The 19,244-nt window shown below is 42.5% G+C and overlaps 2 protein-coding genes across 2 annotated transcripts in view; both read right to left on the reverse strand.

The window, feature by feature from the left end:
- Nucleotides 1–2,347: 2,347 nt before the first annotated feature.
- Nucleotides 2,348–9,376, reverse strand: dpm1 (dolichyl-phosphate mannosyltransferase subunit 1, catalytic). The gene is made up of 9 exons (XM_080763442.1): nucleotides 9,237–9,376; nucleotides 8,458–8,557; nucleotides 7,649–7,682; nucleotides 7,389–7,465; nucleotides 6,642–6,667; nucleotides 5,888–5,983; nucleotides 5,622–5,690; nucleotides 4,745–4,859; nucleotides 2,348–3,752 (listed from the first exon to the last, which is right to left on the reverse strand). The coding sequence occupies exons 1-9, from the start codon at nucleotides 9,368–9,370 to the stop codon at nucleotides 3,648–3,650; spliced, it is 756 nt and encodes a 251-aa protein (XP_080619568.1). The 5' UTR covers nucleotides 9,371–9,376; the 3' UTR covers nucleotides 2,348–3,647.
- A 1,351-nt stretch (nucleotides 9,377–10,727) lies between these two features.
- Nucleotides 10,728–19,244, reverse strand: part of LOC308316123 (collagen alpha-1(XX) chain-like) — a 79,065-nt gene continuing 70,548 nt past the window's right edge. Inside the window, exons 34-42 of the mRNA XM_080764528.1 lie at nucleotides 18,119–18,172; nucleotides 17,916–17,969; nucleotides 16,690–16,761; nucleotides 16,558–16,593; nucleotides 15,738–15,804; nucleotides 14,445–14,633; nucleotides 13,959–14,036; nucleotides 13,441–13,602; nucleotides 10,728–12,008 (exon numbers count right to left, since the gene is read on the reverse strand). Of these exons, the coding sequence (XP_080620654.1) occupies nucleotides 11,974–12,008; nucleotides 13,441–13,602; nucleotides 13,959–14,036; nucleotides 14,445–14,633; nucleotides 15,738–15,804; nucleotides 16,558–16,593; nucleotides 16,690–16,761; nucleotides 17,916–17,969; nucleotides 18,119–18,172 (747 nt within the window). The 3' untranslated portion in view covers nucleotides 10,728–11,973. The remainder of the gene's footprint in view (nucleotides 12,009–13,440; nucleotides 13,603–13,958; nucleotides 14,037–14,444; nucleotides 14,634–15,737; nucleotides 15,805–16,557; nucleotides 16,594–16,689; nucleotides 16,762–17,915; nucleotides 17,970–18,118; nucleotides 18,173–19,244) is intronic.

The raw sequence follows: 19,244 nt of genomic DNA on the forward strand, positions 1-19,244 counted from the left end.
CAACATGCCCAAAGGTGTCATGACGGAGTTCGGTCACTAGCAGGCGCCCTCCTGTTTGAGAGCCTCACTGGGGCAGAGCGCATGCGTCGTTTGTGGGACTACATCTGGCGCTCCTCCTCCTCCTCCCCTGCAGAGGGTCTCTCTCTCTCTCTCTCTCTCTCTCTCTCTCTCTCTCTCTCTCTCTCTCTCTCTCTCTCACACACACACACACACACACACACACACACACACACACACACACACACACACACACGCGCACACACAAGACCTCGGGGTGGTATCATGCCGCGCCTAAGCTATAACAACAGTAGGTGGCGCTGTGCTCTACTGTACTAGTTTCCAGTGCTGTGCCAAACATGGCCGGGACTACTTTCCTCTACTTAAACTCAGTGGTACTGGGGAAGCCCCAAGCCTACAGTAGTGTGTGTGTTTGTGTGTGTGTAGGGCAGTGGTTCTCAAACCTTTTCATGTCAAGGACCCCAAATTGACACTAATTAGCCCCGAGGACCCCCATTAGAAAAGACATGCCAGAGACCCCCATAAGAGAAGATCTTTACGGCTCCAGCAGTGATTCTCAACCCGTTTAATTTCAACGACCCCCAGTTTGACATGCATTATAGTCTACGGACCCCCCATTTAATGGAATTTCTATCTCTTGGGCCCCCCAATTTATATTGTAAAATCAATGTTAATTTAACTCTGAGAGTGTACACAAATGGAACCAAATGGACCCCAGACCCATAAGGGTCCATTTGGGTGCCAAACTATCATTTAGCTGGGGACCCCCTGGAACTCCCTCAGGTACCCCTGGGGGTCCCCGGACCCCACTTAGGGAACCACTGCTGTAGGGCATTGGTTATCACACTTTTTCATGTCAAGGACCCCCAAATTAATTGACACTTATTAGCCCCCGGACCCCCATGACCATGAGAGAAGACTTTCTCAATTTCGTCATATTTTGCGGAATTATCATCTCTTTTCATCATACATCATCTCATGCTGGCCAATCAGAATGCCTGTCGCCTGTGATTGATTGGTTAGCTGATTTGCTCGTTTAAATAGAACGTACATTTTCCCTTCAATGTCAATGGCGTTTAATGTTTTTGATGTTTAATTTACATCATATTTAGCGGAATTCTGACATCGTTTCTCTGTTTATTAATTTGTCAATGGCAAATATTGAGACGTGTGGGGGAAAGATTTAGTGGACATTTGACCTGAATTCCCCTTTCATTTTCAATCGCAAATCTTGAGACATGTGGGGACAAAAGCCGTTTATAGAAGGCACTTAAAAATAGTAAAAAAAAAACAAAAAAACCCAATATTAATGGACTTGTTCGGGTCAGTTAAGTTCTATCAACCCTGTTATGATTGATTCTGGCTCTGTTATCTTATCTCATTTGAGAAGTGGATGTGTTGTGAATAGCAAGTAAACAGACCCCCCCCCTCCCTTCCATTAAGTATATTTCTACATCAGCATCAGAGGCAGTCCTTAGGATCCTGACGTTTAATCGAACGCCTCTTTGTTATGCGAGGTCATTCACCTTAAAGATACTGTGAAAAGCACACATACCAATTATCTGGTCATGTTCATTCATTGTCCATCTAGATGAGAACAGACCCTCTTCCTCGCCACGTATGTTTGACCTTTCTCGTTGAATATAAATTAATGGCTGTTATTTTAATAATATTTATCCCACAATTTTGTAACCCATTTTTCACCCCTGTGTCAATTATCTAATGTGATCCTGGGCTCTACACACCCTCCACCAACCTAGTCCCCATATATGGGGGACAAGGGGAGAGCAACGGACTTGAACTCATGCTTCCTTCATGCCCGAGTGTCCAAGTTGCTCCTTTACAAGGAAGTTTGGAGAATAGACAGTTGGATTTAATGTTCTTTAGAACTGGAGACGTACAGTAGTTCTGGATCCAAAGAAATGTATCCTCACACAAAATATTCCATAAAAGATATTTCTCATCAAAATAGATTGCAGTACAGCAATACATGGCAACTTGAGGTACTCTTCTTTAATATTTCTAATTTCAATTTACAAAAAACTAGATTTCATGGGGGGGGGGGGGGGGCCCTATCATGGGGTGGCAAAATCGGTGAAAAACATGCATTTTATCTTTTAAATATTCCTTAAAAAAAATAAGACATTCCCAAGATGTGAGAATGGTCCAGTGAAGAGACAAATAAAAAAGTCCATTGTGGGTTTATTGGATTTTTTCTCTATCACACGATCACTAAACACGGGTGAAATTCACCCCAACACCTGACTAATCTCTTATAAATAGAAATATACATCTCTTATTAATGATTACTCACCAAGGGGGGCCTATGTGATAACCCATTTCGGCTTCTCTTTGTTCTGAAACTCAGTGTCTCCAGAACAATAATTAATTAGATATGAAGAAAAAGAGAAACTGCATAATGTTAGGAAACAACATAAACTATTTAATTTTGTACAAACAATCATTGGTCTACAAGTGTAGTGAAAACGATCCAACACACATGATCTGAACATATACAATTTCATCAGCTATTATGCAATTAGTTCAAACTAAAAAAGGGACATTTCACTTTCAAACATGTTTGTGGTCATTCTAACGCATACTGTACATGGGCAACTGGCGTCCCGAGGGGCCACATGCGGCCCCCCACCATCACTTAATGTGGCCCCGGAGGTTAATATCGGAATACTGATTAATAATAATAATGATTTGTCTTTTTTATGTCCAATGCATTTTCATTTAGTTCATAAAGAGTAACATAACTATATAACTACCGGTAAGTGTATTTGAAATTAAATAAAAATGTTACTTTTCAGGATTCTAATTAAAAAATAGCAAAAACATTATTCAGGTTTTCAATTCAAATATAGCAAAGAAATAACTGATCTACAAGCTCAAAACGCGTCTCCTTTTGAGCTTGTAGATCGGCTATTTTTGCTACGACAGTAATATGCAATGTGGCCCTCTGGAGTGAGTGTGGAAATATAGTTCTAACGTCTACTCAGGCTTTTGTATTTAGATGATTGATATTCATTTTATCAGCCACACCACCCCCTTCCTATACAAACCCATTGTAACTTCAAACTCCTTTTTAACCATGATAGATTCACCAAAAACACCAGTCATTGGTTCTGGCAGTGGTGACTGATATTGTCATTCTAATAAAGCAAAAAAAAATATCCAAGACTGAAAATGTTTTTTTTGCAAATCTGCACTGATCTCATCAAATGACCCCTATGAAATTCTCAGGACTGAAATCAGTCCCCAGGACTGAGAACTTTAAGCCCTGAATACGTACCGTAAGACAGGCCTTTTCAATTGTGTCCACTGTCTGTGGTGCCAAGTAGGTGCTAAAATGAGCCCAAACATGTTTGAAAGGTGATGATAAAATATAAATCCCCTTGACTTTCCCCCCCCATTTCATAATATCAGCGATATTATATTCAAATTGAACCAATCACAGATTGTTAGAACTCCTGCATGAGAGTTCCTTCCTAGTACCCTGAATCATAATTACTGTACAAGAACATTATCTAATAGTAGACTATTGCAGTAGGACAGTAACTTTTAGAATGTAAAAGTATGACTTTGGGTTCTCAAAACAAATACATCTAAATGTAGCACAGAATTCATGTCGTTGCAAAGAGTGTGAGCAGCCCTTTGAGGAACGATATGATCTCATTCCCTCCCAGCTTGGACTCTCCGTAAACTCTGTCCACGAAAGAAATCGGCACCTGTTTGGGGAAGAAGAGGGTAGAAAGGAAATGGAATATAAGCTCACATTACATGACTTGATATTATTATTCAGTATTTTAGCTGTGACGTGAGCGCCCCCTCCTGAGATACTTCCGGGTCCTACTTTTGTGTCGCTTTTGTGTCCCCATAGAGTTATACTGTGACGCTCCGTCGGACTAAATCTGAGACGAAAACAACCACGAAAGTCTCATTTTACCGCTTTCCTTTCCTCGCAACAACAAAGCTGCTGCTCTCACAAATCTGGCTGTGACAGGCCGTCTGCCCCACACTGAATACTATAGGTTTTAGGTTTGTTTATTTAGCATATAATACAAATAAATGACAATAACATATAAAAGAAACAAAAATATAATGCAAGGAAAGGAAGAAGCCTATCGGCTTATATGGAATCCTTTCCTAAAGGAAGTGGTTATTGGTTTAAAAGATTAAAAGTTCATTAAGAACAGTACGTAAATCTAGAAGTTGTCAAAGGGGGGCAGCTGTGCAGTAAAGAAAATAAAAACACAGACTGCACAGAAAACAGAAATAAACAATACAACAACAAATACACAAAAGAAAATATAACACATCAAAGTAAAACATGAAATCTACAGAGACGAAAAAATAAGATATTTCTTAAGATGTTTTTTGAATATTGGTAAGGATAATGAGGATTTAAGTGAGGCATCTAGGGAGTTCCATAGATGAGGGCCTCTAAATTTGATGAAAGATTGATATTTGGACGTGCGACAATAGGGTAATTCAAAATTATCTCTTTGCCTTGTGTCAACTAAATCCTCATTAATGCAAACTAGATTCAACATACTCAAGCCTGCACACATTCTAAATATTCCCCTGAAATATTGTACAGAGCAAATAATAATTTATTTATACACAGGCCTCATAAACCCATATGTAAGGAGGTTATACGTACACAGGCCTAAACTGAAACCCATAATTATGTAAGGCGAGTGACTAAAGGGAGCTTCACCTCTTCGATGGTGTAGTCGAGTTGTCTCGCTCGGATAATCATCTCCATCTGGAAGACGTAACCTTTGGACACGCAGCGCTCCACCAGGCTCTCCAGAACGGCCTTCTTGTACAGCCTGAGGTCAAACAGGACAAAGAGGAGCGTTCAGATTAAGACAGAATAGAGCACCGAAGTCCAGCATCAATATCGGTAGAGGGCGCAAATCCACAGGTTCATGTACTTTTTACTTGCATTGTAATCCCCATAGGGGGGACTTTAGATCACCTCATATGGGAGGGAACTGTGTTTGAAAAATGGCAGCTGTTTCACTCATATGGATATGAAGAATCAACTGACTGAGAGAAAACGCTAATGTTACTGCTGCTGAATTAGTTAGATTTTCACTAGAAACAGACTGTATCATATATGAGTGACTGACTGTCACAAACAATACAGAGACACCTCCCTGACAATAACGCAGAGACAGCTTGTTTATTTTTGGACCACAATGCTTATATAAAATGATTTCTCCATGGAGAAATTACTTCCGTGAACCGGGCAGAACCAGGGGATGAGCGAGTGACGTCAGGACTTCGGCGCTCTATAGAGTAGAAGTCCCGACTCCTGACGTCACTCGTTCATCCCCTGGGTCTCCATGGAGAATAACATTGGGTCATCTTAGAATCAAAAACGACATGCATCGGACTGGAGCACGTTGACGCGCAAATACGCTAAGCGTTACCTGAAGCTGCCAGTGAGGTCTGAAGCACCAGGTCTTTACCTGAAGCTGCCAGTGAGGTCTGAAGCACCAGGTCTTTACCTGAAGCTCCCAGTGAGGTCTGAAGCACCAGGTCTTTACCTGAAGCTGCCAGTGAGGTCTGAAGCACCAGGTCTTTACCTGAAGCTGCCAGTGAGGTCTGAAGCACCAGGTCTCAGCAGCACTTGAGTCACAAAGTTGGCTCCTCGACTATGAGGGAGAGAAAGAATTATAAATTCTGACAGTTTTCTGAAAAGCCCTCTGTTTAATGGGTCAAAATAAATAGTTTTAAGACTCAAAACACTGAAGAAATCAATCCCAATCTGTTGCCTGTTGCATGCAAGATAAAAGACAAGACTAAATCAAATGGAAGAACATATAAACATAATGCGGTAATCTGTGCTCACCTGATGATTTTCCTGCGCAGGTCCCAGCCGTACACACCTCCGTTACCGCTGTACCGTGTCCCAGAGACCAGGTCATAGTTACCTTCCTTCTGCTTCCTGGAGGAGCACAACAAACCTCCATTAGTAAAGAACAAAATAGCCCTTGAATAACGTGACATGGCGACCAAAGGATTTGTGCTACAATGTCTGGAACTGGAATTTGACCTATGCGGGCAGATTCTGCCAGTGCTTTTGGGAGTGGTTTGTTGCCATTGAAAAGCATTGGCAGAATCTGTACTCATAGTTAGAATTAAACTGCACCCCAAAATCAATTATTATTTATTGCTATAGAGCACCGAAGTCTGACATCAATATCGGTGGAGGGCGCAAATCCACAGGTTCATGTACTTTTTATTTGCGCTTTTCATTGTAATCCCCATAGGGGGATTTTAGATCACCTTATATAAGAACTGTGTTTGAAAAATATACATGTCATCCATGTTACTGCTACTGAATTAGTTGCATTTTCACTAGAAACTGATTGTCATATACGATACAGAGACACCTCCCTGACAATAACGCAGAGACAGCTTGTTTATTTTTGGACCACAGCGCTTATATCTCTCCATGGAGAAATTACTTCCGTGAACCAGGCAGAACCAGGGGATGAGCGAGTGACGTCAGGACTTCGGCGCTCTATACATCACAAGTGTTTCATAAAACGGCTAAAGAAACAAAAATCAGGCAAGAAAAAAATATATTTGGAGAAACTTACTCGATGAATTCTGGAATAAATTTAGGCTGCAAGCAGAGACAAAAAGGGGAAAATCCGTCACACAACATGGCTCATGAAAATAAATCCTCTCTACACAACTAACTAACTTTGACTTCTCAAAGTTACAGTTATAGAAAATTAAGTTCAACTAGTAGTTAATTCAACCAACTCCAAGTTGTTCAGCCTGATTTATACTTTGTTGCATGCCAAAAATAGCCAATCTACAAGCTCACAACAACTCACAATACCAGCTCAGTGGCATTGTGGTTAGAGTGGAACTGGGAGGTCGGGGTTCGATCCCCAGCCGGGTCATACCAAAGAAAGACTGTAAAAATGGGACCCAGTGCCTCCCTGCTTGGCACTCAGCATCAATGGGTTGGATTGGGGGGTCAAATCAACTAATCAAATGATTCCTGAGCGCGGCGCGGCTGCAGCTCACCGCTCCAAGAGATGGGTCAAATACATTTCACTGCGGTAACGTGTGTGACAAATCGTACAACTTTGACTTTGAATACTGGCATACAAGTAACAAAGTATCAGTCCTTGTTCGACTTAATGTCACCCCCTTATTCCATTATATTATATAGAGTCTGACTGACAGACTGACTGACATTTGATTGATTTAATATATTTTTGACAGTATAAATGTATGCCAAATCACAAAAAGGGCTTGTTTCTATTGTGGTCCATGTAAGATTTCAACATCTACAACTGTATACAAGTAACAATACAAAGAAACAGACTTACATGATGAGACAGGTCAGCATCCATGATGATGACGTAGTTCCCTGTAGCGTGCTTCACGCCGTGGATGTAGGCCGTGCCTTCAGATTGGAAACCACAGAGTGTCAGCAGTAGGGTAGAAAATGGTGCATTTATATAGCAGTAGGGTAGTAGGTATTGAAAAAGACTACATGATGGGACTGTGGGTGACTTCAGATCCCACACAATCAAGTAAGTGACTACGGTAACTATTTGTCTGGAAGTTATAATGCATCTTCACTTACCAAGGCCTAGTTTTGATGCTCTTGGTCGTAGAAGCTGCGTCAGAGAGAGCAGAGAAGAGACTGATGGTTAACACAATTCACACATGGCTCACTGGGATAGTTGTTCATAACTTGTTCTCTTCCTATGTGAATGTGAATGTGCGTGCTGGCCATAGGTTGCTGTGTTGCTGCTTGCTGGGCCATGACTCTTTAGCAGACTGGTAACGTACACGCCTTGTTGATGCGTGGTCCCGGGTTCGCCTCCCGGCCGAGAATAAATTGGTTGCAGCAGTGGGTTCTGTCTCCCTGGCCAGTGGCGGCACAAACCGCATTCGTTGAGCGTAGTCGACAGCACGTTACCTGCCTGGGTGTGGACCGGTGGAGGTCCCCCCCAGTCAGTCGAGCCTTGCTCCAGGCTGGCGCGCGTGGATGCGGTGGGGGTAACGTCCCGGGACTATAGGGTGCTGCGTTGCTTACTCGCCTATCGGGCCATATGGCTCTTTAGCCCACTGGTAACGTACAGTACACTATTTGTAATATTACAGCATAGTGAAAAGGCCACGTAAAAGTTAGGGAGAATGTATGCAACAATAGGAGGGGAGGGCGATCGATCAGGGAATTATGATCAGTAATTGTGCATAGCTTACATTCAGGATTCACACGTCAACTTCTCAATCGTAATCAACTTTCAAATGTCAAGTCCACTTCAAGATGTTTTGGTTTTTTACTAGTATCATTTTGCATTCTCCATGCACTCTAAACGTATAACTAAGGAAGGATCCCGCTATTATTTATAGAGTTGTATAGGCCTGGATATCGTCTTGACTTACGATCTTGTCCTCCCCATAGATCTGCTGCAGCTGCTCCGCCACCTCCAGGGTCCCATCTGGGCTTCCGTCGTCAATGACGATGATCTCGTAGTCATATCCACTGTTAATACAACAACACAACGGTAACGTTGTCACTACTCAGACCATAAGGCTTCTTCAGCTATTAGTCTCTTTCCGTGCATTCATTCATTGACACACACACACACACACACACACACACACACACCAGAAATGGGCCATAGAGTTAGTGTATATTTGGTCCCATGATTAAATGATTGATTGAAGTATAGTATATAACAGTTTGCAGAATTACAGTACATTTCAAGCACAACTCAATACAAAAAAACTGTTAACTCTGAGTGGACGACACCATAAAGCATTAAACTTGTTTACAAGAGGGTCCACCTTGTTCAATTCATCATAACATGTAGAGACGTACAAATATACACTTCTATATAGCAAAAAAAAACTGGAAATCATCATCATAAAGGAGGCAAAAAAAAGAGAAAAGAAAACAAATACACTACAGTGAGAGGAAAAAAAGGGGGGGATTCAGATTTTACTGAGGCCAGTTTCGAATTGCACCCGTTCGTATCGTAGGTGCCCTTTGATAGCGGTTTTGAAGGAGTCTAGGGATTCACAGGTCAACAAAGGGACGATCACCCCAGGCTGTAGCAATCTGGTTTAATGACAGCTCATCACTTGGGTCTCATTGCTGACAGCCAGGCAGAGGCAAAGAATAACACTAATGCCTCGACAATAACTTCAAAGCAACTCACCTTTCGCCGAAATATTTCACCAACAGCCAGACGATCAGAGGCAGGTTCTCCCGTTCGTTATAGGTTGGTAACAGCACGGAGTATTTGTCTCCATCCTCCCGGCTTCGCGGAGCTGATCTTCGGCTAGTTGCCATGTTTGTTGTCGTTGTCGCTGTGTGCGGATGTTAGCAGGAAAAGCATGTATGTACTTCCCGTGTAGTGTTGTTTCACAATAAAAGTAAGCCTAGTAGGCGTTCGTATAGGAACATATTTACATGGTATTTTAATATGGCAGGCTGAATGTTCTAAAATATCCTGTAGTTATGGATGTGAGTTGTGACATTATTAATTATCATCATAATCAATGATCAACCAGGGTGCGACAAAAGACGTCCTATATATTTGGGGGCCAATTAAAAATTATGCTCATTATGTTGTGCACATCTCACGTCTGATACTATCATGTGCTTTTGTTCTGAATGCAAAAACGGAAATATCCTGTGTATTATTGTGATTTATCTTTCTTCACCGCCGGTCAAGCCGGAAACGAGTGTTCTCCGAAACACACACGGCTAGAAACAGGTATTAAACAACAACGAGGATCCGGCTCGTCCAGACTCAGAGCCATCTAGTGGAACTTAAGAGTTAGGACATTGAGGGGGCAGAAACCCAGCGCTCGAGCGCTGTTCATGCAGCCTTGAGTGGGACAAGCTGGAGTTGGAAATACATTGTTTTCAACGATGGGCGGCGCAAATAAGAGCTATTTTAGGCATGTGTGCAACATGACAACTGTTTTAAAGCAATGTTTTAAAGCAAAGTCCAATGCATTTCTGCCTACTTCCAGTCCCAGTTGGTTGTCCCCATTCTCAATAGATTGATTGATTGATTGAAATATTTATTAACAGTTTGCAGAATTACAGTAGGCTACAATTCAAGCACAACTCACAAAGACTGTTAAGTTAACCAACTAACTAACTGTAACGTTTGGTAATTTTACCGTCTTATGTGAACACCCCAGACAGTTTTTAAGTTGCTCGATTCAGTGTTTACTTACTTGATATGAATTGTAGCTGCCCCGCCCACCTTCCTATACAAACCCATTGTAACTTCAAACTCCATTTTAACCATGTTAGATTAATCTAAAATACCCACACATTTTTCTGGTGATCGACTGATATGGTCCTTCTAAAATTATGTGAGGTGGCTGTGTGTTTTTTTTAATTACTTTTTTAATTTATTTTGAATAATTGTTTTGGAAAAGGAGGACGACAGAGGAGACAAAAAACCCACCAAATAATTATTAAAAATCAGTCACCAGAAAATGGATATTTTCGATGAATCGATCATGGTTAACATGGAGTTTGATGTTACAATGGGTTTGTATAGGAAGGGGGCACATTTATGAAGAGATACAGATACATTTATGCTTATTAACACGATTGATTTTATTGACAAAATCAAAAACACAACAATGTCAATGTCTCCCTCTTTTTCTCAAATACATAAACACGCACAGGCGTGTGCACACACACACACACACACACACACACACACACACACGCGCACGCCAAAGGAGAGCATAGATGTAAACATGTATGAGAATATGTATAAACATGTATAAACAATGAGCATAATACAAAATATCATGCAGGAATAACTGCACACAGTAAACATTATTATAATAAAAAATATACAAATGATCATACACGTATAAAACAGCCATTCTCACAGTATCATATATCATGGAACAAATATGTTTTACACCATGGACATAATTATATTTTCATTGTTCTTGAGGCAGTTCAGGTTAGAAGAGCAAAAAAAAAAAAAAAAGAAGAAAAAAAAGGAAGGATTTTGAAGGTAGCTATACTACTACTACTACAGTGCATAAATACAAAAACATAAGTCAGTAAACGAATACAAAACATTTTCAGTGCGAAGATGGCTTACGTACCTTTTAATAAAAAACATTGTCAGTACTATGAAAAATATGATTCTATGTTAAAAAAAGATGCACTACTTTCCGTAAAAGGAGAAACATTTGTTTTGCTCGAGATTTGTTTTAATTATCGTAAACACGAGCACAACAACCACACCAAGGAGATTTCTTACAGTATGTCTTCTTCTTGTGCCGTTTCCTTTTTTTCCTCCATACACAGTTAGTGTTCATTTATCCATTTACAAGTTGTAAAATGAACACTGAGGATTTTTACTGTGCAGCTGAGCTTGTGTAAAGGCCTATTCATAGTCTGGATTTTCGGCGGTGAGGTGACCACCGCTCCGGTGGTGAGGTGACCACCGCTCCGGTGGTGAGGTGACCACCGCTCCGGTGGTGAGGTGACCACCGCTCCGGTGGTGAGGTGACCACCGCTCCGGTGGTGAGGTGACCACCGGAGCTGAACTAACGTTGAGCGGTGGTGGTGAGTAAAAACAGAGAGAAGGGCTGGAGCGGTGGTGGCGGTGGTTTGCTCTTCACCGCGTCATGACGCTCAGTGCGCTCAGTGACGTCATGTTGTAGTTCGGTGGTCACCTCAGTGATGTCATGTTGTAGTTCGGTGGTCACCCCACCACCGTAAATCCAGACTATGTATGAGCCTTGAGGCTCCCCGATAGTGAGTTCAACACACCAGTCTTTCTTCAGTCATGCTTTTCGTCCCAATAGTTCCTGTGCCATCTCCATTCTCCACTGAGTGGCCACTAGACTTCAGACAGGATCTGCGCCGTACTATCGTTACCGTACCATCCCTAATGTGTGTGCTCACGGCTGGTATCCGTAGTAGGGGTCCTCGGGGTCTAGAGGAGGAGAGAATGGAGAACAGTGATCACTAAACACTAAACGAAAACTAAGTTAGATAGCACTTTATGTAGACTTGGATAGTATTTTAGACAGACTTATAGCTTGTTACGTGGACAGCACTAGAATTGCATTTTGTGTAGTCATAGCACTTTATAGTAGACATGTATATTGTATAATATAGTATAGTATGTATAGTTGACATAGATACTCCACTGTTACGTTCTTAGTTTATACATGATTCATGATAACTACTTTGTGATGTATGCCATGCTTTTGTTTTTGCTTAAATGTAAGTCGCTCTGGATCAAGAGCGTCTGCTAAATGCCTAAATTGTAAATTGTAAATTGTAAGTGACTGTGAATGTGCAATAATAATAATAATGCAATATGCACTTTAGAGGTTCTGCACTATGCACCTTTGACTGACTTTTCTGCCTTGTGTTTTATTGTTTGAGGGCTTTAGGTTTTTATCATGTTTGTTTTATGATCATGTTCTAATTGGAGCTTCTGAGCATGAGTATTTCACATGTACTGTATGTACCTACGTAAACCGTGCATCCAAAGCCCTATTCGCACGGGACTAGTATTACTAGTATTACTAGTCCCCAGTGTTTGCTGAATTATGGTAGGTAATTCTGCCTGTAATTATACATTCATTCACAGACGTCCTCCGTGAATGATTATTCCATATTACCTGAGGTCCCCTGGGGTAATGCTAGTCCAGTGCGAATAGGGCTTAAGTGACAATAAAGTGAATCTGAATGTGAAGAATGTCACCCTTGTGACCACAGTACGAACACATGCAGACAAGTAGTGAGTGCCACACCGTGTTCTATCAAACGTGTGAAAATCATTACATCTGTGAATTAAATAAATGTAATTTGTATAGAGGGTATGCGCGTGACATCGTCATACCCAGAAGTGGCAAAAAAATGACTTTCTGGCCTTGACAACCCAGACATCCAAACAGAAAAGTCCACTCATTTTGCCACTCGATTTGAAAATATTCAACGTAACATTTTTAAATACAATGTGAGGTTCAGTTCCTAGTACCTGTCTGCTGGGGAAGCGTCTGGAGGTTCAGTTCCTATAGTTCGTACCTGTCTGCTGGGGAGGCGTCTGGAGGTTCAGTTCCTATAGTTCGTACCTGTCTGCTGGGGAAGCGTCTGGAGGTTCAGTTCCTATAGTTCGTACCTGTCTGCTGGGGAAGCGTCTGGAGGTTCAGTTCCTATAGTTCGTACCTGTCTGCTGGGGAAGCGTCTGGAGGTTCAGTTCCTATAGTTCGTACCTGTCTGCTGGGGAAGCGTCTGGAGGTTCAGTTCCTATAGTTCGTACCTGTCTGCTGGGGAAGCGTCTGGAGGTTCAGTTCCTATAGTTCGTACCTGTCTGCTGGGGAAGCGTCTGGAGGTTCAGTTCCTATAGTTCGTACCTGTCTGCTGGGGAGGCGTCTGGCAGCCGGCGCTGCTGTCACACACGCCCGGCGGTCCGATCTCTCCCAGCTGGCCCGCATGTCCTGGAACCCCGTCGGGTCCAGAACTCCCGTCTTCACCCTTAGGACCTGGATCTCCCAGCTTGGCCTCCCCTGATGTACCTATGCACGCACGAGGGACCCAAACGTTGCTTCAATAAAATAAGATAAATACAGTGTACGGGTGTATTCTATTGACATAAAGTTTAAAATAAGAATTGAATGCACAGAATATCAACATGAAGCAACTGAAAAACATGTTATTTCAATGGTAGTGGAACCAACCACGAAACAGCAACCAATGGGTGCAAAGAGGGGCACAGCCACAACGGGAGAATTAGCTAATTGCCATGAGGTCCAGCACGACAGGCAACATGGAACAAACCTCACGTTGATATACTATATTATATAGCATCTGGCTAACATTACACTGTACGGCTCTATAAAACAACCCAGAGCCAGAAGATGTCCTACTGTACCTGCAAATCCCTTGATTCCTGGGGGTCCCTGGACATTGGTCCCTGGAACACCTTTATCCCCGAGCGGACCTCTCCTTCCTGGAGACCAGGAGGAGACACACACACACACACACACACACACACACACACACACACACACACACACACACACACACACACCCCGAAATCAAGAACTACATCTCCCATAATTAACCCATTCTGACCTGAGATCAGATTCTAAAAATGTCTGTTTGAAAATGACAGTTTTCTGAAAAAGCTATGTTTCTATGTTAGTCGTTCTTTGATTTTTCAAAAATAGAAGATCTACAAGCTCGTATGAGCTTGTAGATCTGCTATTTCTTCTATAGCTAAAGCATAGCGTAATGCTAACACCAAAAGGGGTTCCCCGTCACCAAAATGGGTTAAGGAATCACAGTGTATAGAATAAAGCCTTATACCCTGTTCTCCCGGGTAATGAATCACAGTGTATAGAATGAAGCCTTGTACCCTGTTCTCCCGGGTATCCACCCTTCCCAGGCCTCCCCCGGGCACCGACGCGGCCCTGGTTGCCCCGGAGGCCGGGCGCCCCCTTGCCCCCGGGGATGCCCGGCTCTCCGGGGGGCCCCACGGGCTCCTCGATGGGAACCGGCTTCCGGTTTATCTCGTTGAGGAAAAGGTCCATCTTTAACACCTCGTCTGAAACACAAGGACATCAATTATTGTGTTTTATGTGCAGAAAATATGATATGATTATGATATAGTACTTTATTGTCCGTTCACACTGACATTTGTCTTTGCGACCCAGCAGCCAAGTATGCAGAACACATATACACACATTTGACATAACACAAAGAACAAGACAATTTACATACATAAAGGGCCGATTCATATACTCCTATTTTAGAGCCCAATAAAAGTCGGTTCGGCGCTGTAGAGCCTACAATGTGACGTCATTTGGCTCTGTAGAGCCTACAATGTGACGTCATTTGGCTCTGTAGAGCCTACAATGTGACGTCATTTGGCTCTGTAGAGCCTACAATGTGACGTAATTTGGCTCTGTAGAGTCTACAATGTGACGTCATTTGGCTCTGTAGAGCCTACAATGTGACGTCATTTGGCTCTGTAGAGTCTACAATGTGACGTCATTTGGCTCTGTAGAGCCTACAATGTGACGTCATTTGAGGTTCGGGGGGGGGTACCGTCCTAAAGTCGACTCTTCGGTGCTACTGAAAACTTCTGACGAGCCAAAATCATTTCGGCACTACAGCGCCGAAACAGCGGTAAAATAGGAGTATGAATCGGCCCTAAGACATGAAGACAAGAGCAATATCCACCGCTTAGATTACCCCGTGGCTACTACAACTCCTGATTATAAGCCTCAAGGTCGACTGGTGGACAAAGGACCTCTTTAGTCTGACCTTATTGTATGCTGGTACACCATATAACCACCGTGTCTCTACTCTCCGGAATAATCCTTATGCTTTCTTGCTAAGCTGTCAAGGAAAAGGAGTCCGTGTTGCAGAACTGGTGATTTAATAAACAAAATAAAAATAAAAAAGGACAAACGTGATCATAACCAGGGTTCTATTCTGTATCCAACCTCCGTAGTGAACAAACAAAGTAATATCTCTCTTCCTCTCAATAATGCGACCTGCACACCAGAACACCAAGTAAAGACAAGATATCCCATAATACTCCTCCTCGTCCCAGACACAGCCCGCCAACACAGTTAAAGGAACAATCCCCCTGTATATACCTTAGGGTTACAACCTCTAGAGAGAGAGAGAGAGAGAGACTCACTATGCACTAGTTGCTCACAGGCCTGCGTCACCATCTGATAGATCACGGCCATAGACTGTGGTTCTCCCTGTAACACATCAGTGAAAACGGTGACAACACAAACATTACATTCTCTTCATTGTCAATGGCGTTTTTTAAAACAAACATTAAAACCTGTATAGCGGGGGCCAAAAATTTATAGAATATAAAAGTATTTCGATAGCAGATCAACAAGCTCACAATTGTGCTGCAATGCATTGTGAGCTTTGAATAGCTAGATTCTAAAATAGGGCAGTGGTTAAATACAGTAATACTTTTTAGGCCAGGAAAAAAAAACAAGGCGTTTAATGCTTCTCACGTCTTTCGAAATATCTTTAGTTAATCTCTCAATGCTGTCTGTATCGACGTTTCAAGTAAACAATTCTGGGCTCAAAATGGTTTAACCCATTTTGAGCGTGAACCCCTTTTGGTGTTTTAAACATTTTGCTATAATTTAGCTATTGAAAAATAGCAGATCTACAAGCTCATAGCGCGCCACTCGGTGGCGCGCTATGAGCTTGTAGGTCTGCTATTTTGAACATGTGGTGCAAAGCCTTCTTTCAAAGCGAACGTTTCTAACTCAAATCTTTGCTTCTGGGAGGGTGGTCCCTGAAACAACACATTTTCAGATGGGGGTCAGCGGCCAATTTCATATATTTTTTGGGGTCCTTGACATGAAATATTGAGAACCACTGAGATAGAAACATGAGGTTTTTCAGAAAAAAATGACATTTTAAAAAAGACATTTTTTAAATTTCGACGTCAGGCCTAAATGGGTTAAATCACGAACAACAAAACTCACCTTCTCCCCTCTTTCCCCCTTATTACCCGACAGGCCCTGTGGATACGAAAAAAGGAAAGAAATCTGTGACAAACTGTGGTGACAGATAGAGATATTATGAGGAATAAACGTCTGTAAACATCGTGTCCTTACCGTAGGTCCAACGGGTCCCAGGTAACCCCTCTCCCCTGAAGGTCCCGGATGTCCTGGCATTCCCTGGAAACCCTTTACACACATAATGATGGACGACGGGTGGATGGATGGATGGATGGAGAACAGAAACCATTGAAAAAATAAACAAATCATGAGGTGTCGTGAACAGGGGAGAAGTAGAACAAATTCAACTACAGGCGTGTGCAAATGTGAGGGTCCATTAGGTTCTACTGTGTACTGGTTGGGTAGCGGATACTACTAGTAGTACTGTGAGGGTCCATTAGGTTCTACTGTGTACTGGGTGGGTAACGGTTACCGGAGAACTCGCCAGTTTACTAAAGGTTCATACATAGTCTAGATTTTCGGTGGTGAGGTGACCACCGAACTACAACATGACGTCACTGAGGTGACCACCGAACTACAACATGACGTCACTGAGGTGACCACCGAACTACAACATGACGTCACTGAGGTGACCACCGAACTACAACATGACGTCACTGAGCCACGGTGAAGAGCAAACCAACCACCGCCACCGCTCCAGCCCTTCTCTCTGTTTTTACTCACCACCGCTCAACGTTATTTCAGCTCCGGCGGTCAGCTCACCACCACCAGAGCGGTGGTCACCTCACCACCGGAGCAGTGGTCACCTCACCACCGGAGTGGTGGTCACCTCACCACCGGAGCGGTGGTCACCTCACCACCGGAAATCCAGACTATGAACAGGCCTTAAGTCGCTGCAGCGAAGATTCTTCATCAATGTCTTCGTCGTTATGCTAACATGCTGTCTTCATCAGTGTAGTTTATGTCAAACTCACAGATGTTTTTGTTCATTTCCAAAGTGGTCAAATTATTTTGTGCAATTAAATGGTCAGCTAGATGCTGATAAAAAGGTGAGTGTGTGAATACCAATGATAAATAGGACCTACCATTTCAGGATATTGTTTACTAATTACATTGTTTCGATACTTTGGTGTTTAAACTTTTAGGCAGCATTCCTACTTTCTCTAGTGTTAACTCTAAACAACTATCCTCTCTCTCTCTCTCTCTCTCAATTCTATGCAATTTAAATGAAGGTGAAGAAGTAAAAATAAAATGCACTAAATCGCGGTGACTTGGTAAAACTGGCGAGTTCTCCGGATACGTTTATAACTACATCTTTTTAGGGTCCAAAATCTTTACAATTACTGTACATCGTAATGAGTTGTAATGAATAATAATCCTACCCTGGGTCCAGTGGTCCCGTGCGGGCCGATGCTGCCTTCTGCACCCCTAATGCCCTGCAAAACGGGTCCCCAGAGACACAAGAGACAGCAGGAGATGAAGAGAGACTGCAGTGATCACACAGAAAAAACAGGAATAAACAGGAATAAACAGGTGTTATTGTGTTGCAGAGCTCCGACTGGGACCAGCCGAGTGGGACCAGTACCTTGGGACCGGGAACCCCCTCTTCCCCTTTTGGGCCCAAAAGACCAGGTATTCCCTAGAGAGAGAAAGGAATACATATATCAATATACTAGGATGATAGAGAGGACCAGGTATACCCTAGAGAGATAAATTAATATATAGATTTATAGAGGATGGTAGAGAGAGTGAGGGAGAGATACTGTGTGTGTGTGTGTGTGTGTGTGTGTGTGTGTGTGTGTGTGTGTGTGTGTGTGTTCTCGAGGTCGGCTGTACCTTTGACTATAGCCTGGAAGAAGCCTTTCTAACCAAAGTGCTGAAGTATCAGCAGCTAATGCAGACCATCTCACAGCTAGGCTACAGATGTAAACTTTTAGTTTTTATCTTTGGCAGCCTAGGGCATGTGCATAAGTTGGTTGTGAGGGGCTTACAAATGGCCGGCCTTTCCAAAAGGAGAGCCAAGCAGTTAGCGAGGTATTGCTCAGTTTCAGCCATTATAGGAAGCCGCTCAATTTGGAGGAGGCGTTGTTTCCTTTATCCATGAGTTATGTCTGCTGCCCTGTGTCCGACATGTCAGCTGTACTGTATGTAACGATGCTTTGCCGTCCATGCACGTTGTAACTGGCTGCTCTCCCACTGTCAAACTGCACTGGTAGTGTTTATGTCCTTTGTACAGTAACAAGGTATTCCTGTACTTCTCATTATGTGGACATAAATAAACATTTCAAATGTGTGTGTGTGTGTGTGTGTGTGTGTGTGTGTGTGTGGAGGGGGGGGTGATCACATGGGAAGAGATCTAAACAGTTGTAGCTGCTAAAGCTTAATTCATGCACCGTTGCACAACATGATGAATTCCTGTTCTGTTCTTTAACTACATAGAAGTGTCTATTTGTATGTCTCTATATGTTTTGATGAATTGAACAATGTGGACCCTGTTGTAAACAAGTGTAATGCTTAATTGGGTCGTCCACTCACAGTTAACAGTCTCTGTATTGAGTTTGTGCTTGAAATGTTACTGTAATTCTACAAACTGTTAATAAATATTTCAATCAATCAATCAATCAATGCTGGAGTGCAACAGTGTTGGAAATAGCAGAGCTTCAAGCTCACAACGCCATGCATTTGTGACGTGTTGTGAGCTTGTAGGTTGG

Source organism: Protomyctophum bolini (genome assembly GCF_963924005.1).
Source record: "Protomyctophum bolini genome assembly, chromosome: 5".
Classification (NCBI taxonomy): Eukaryota; Metazoa; Chordata; class Actinopteri; order Myctophiformes; family Myctophidae; genus Protomyctophum; species Protomyctophum bolini.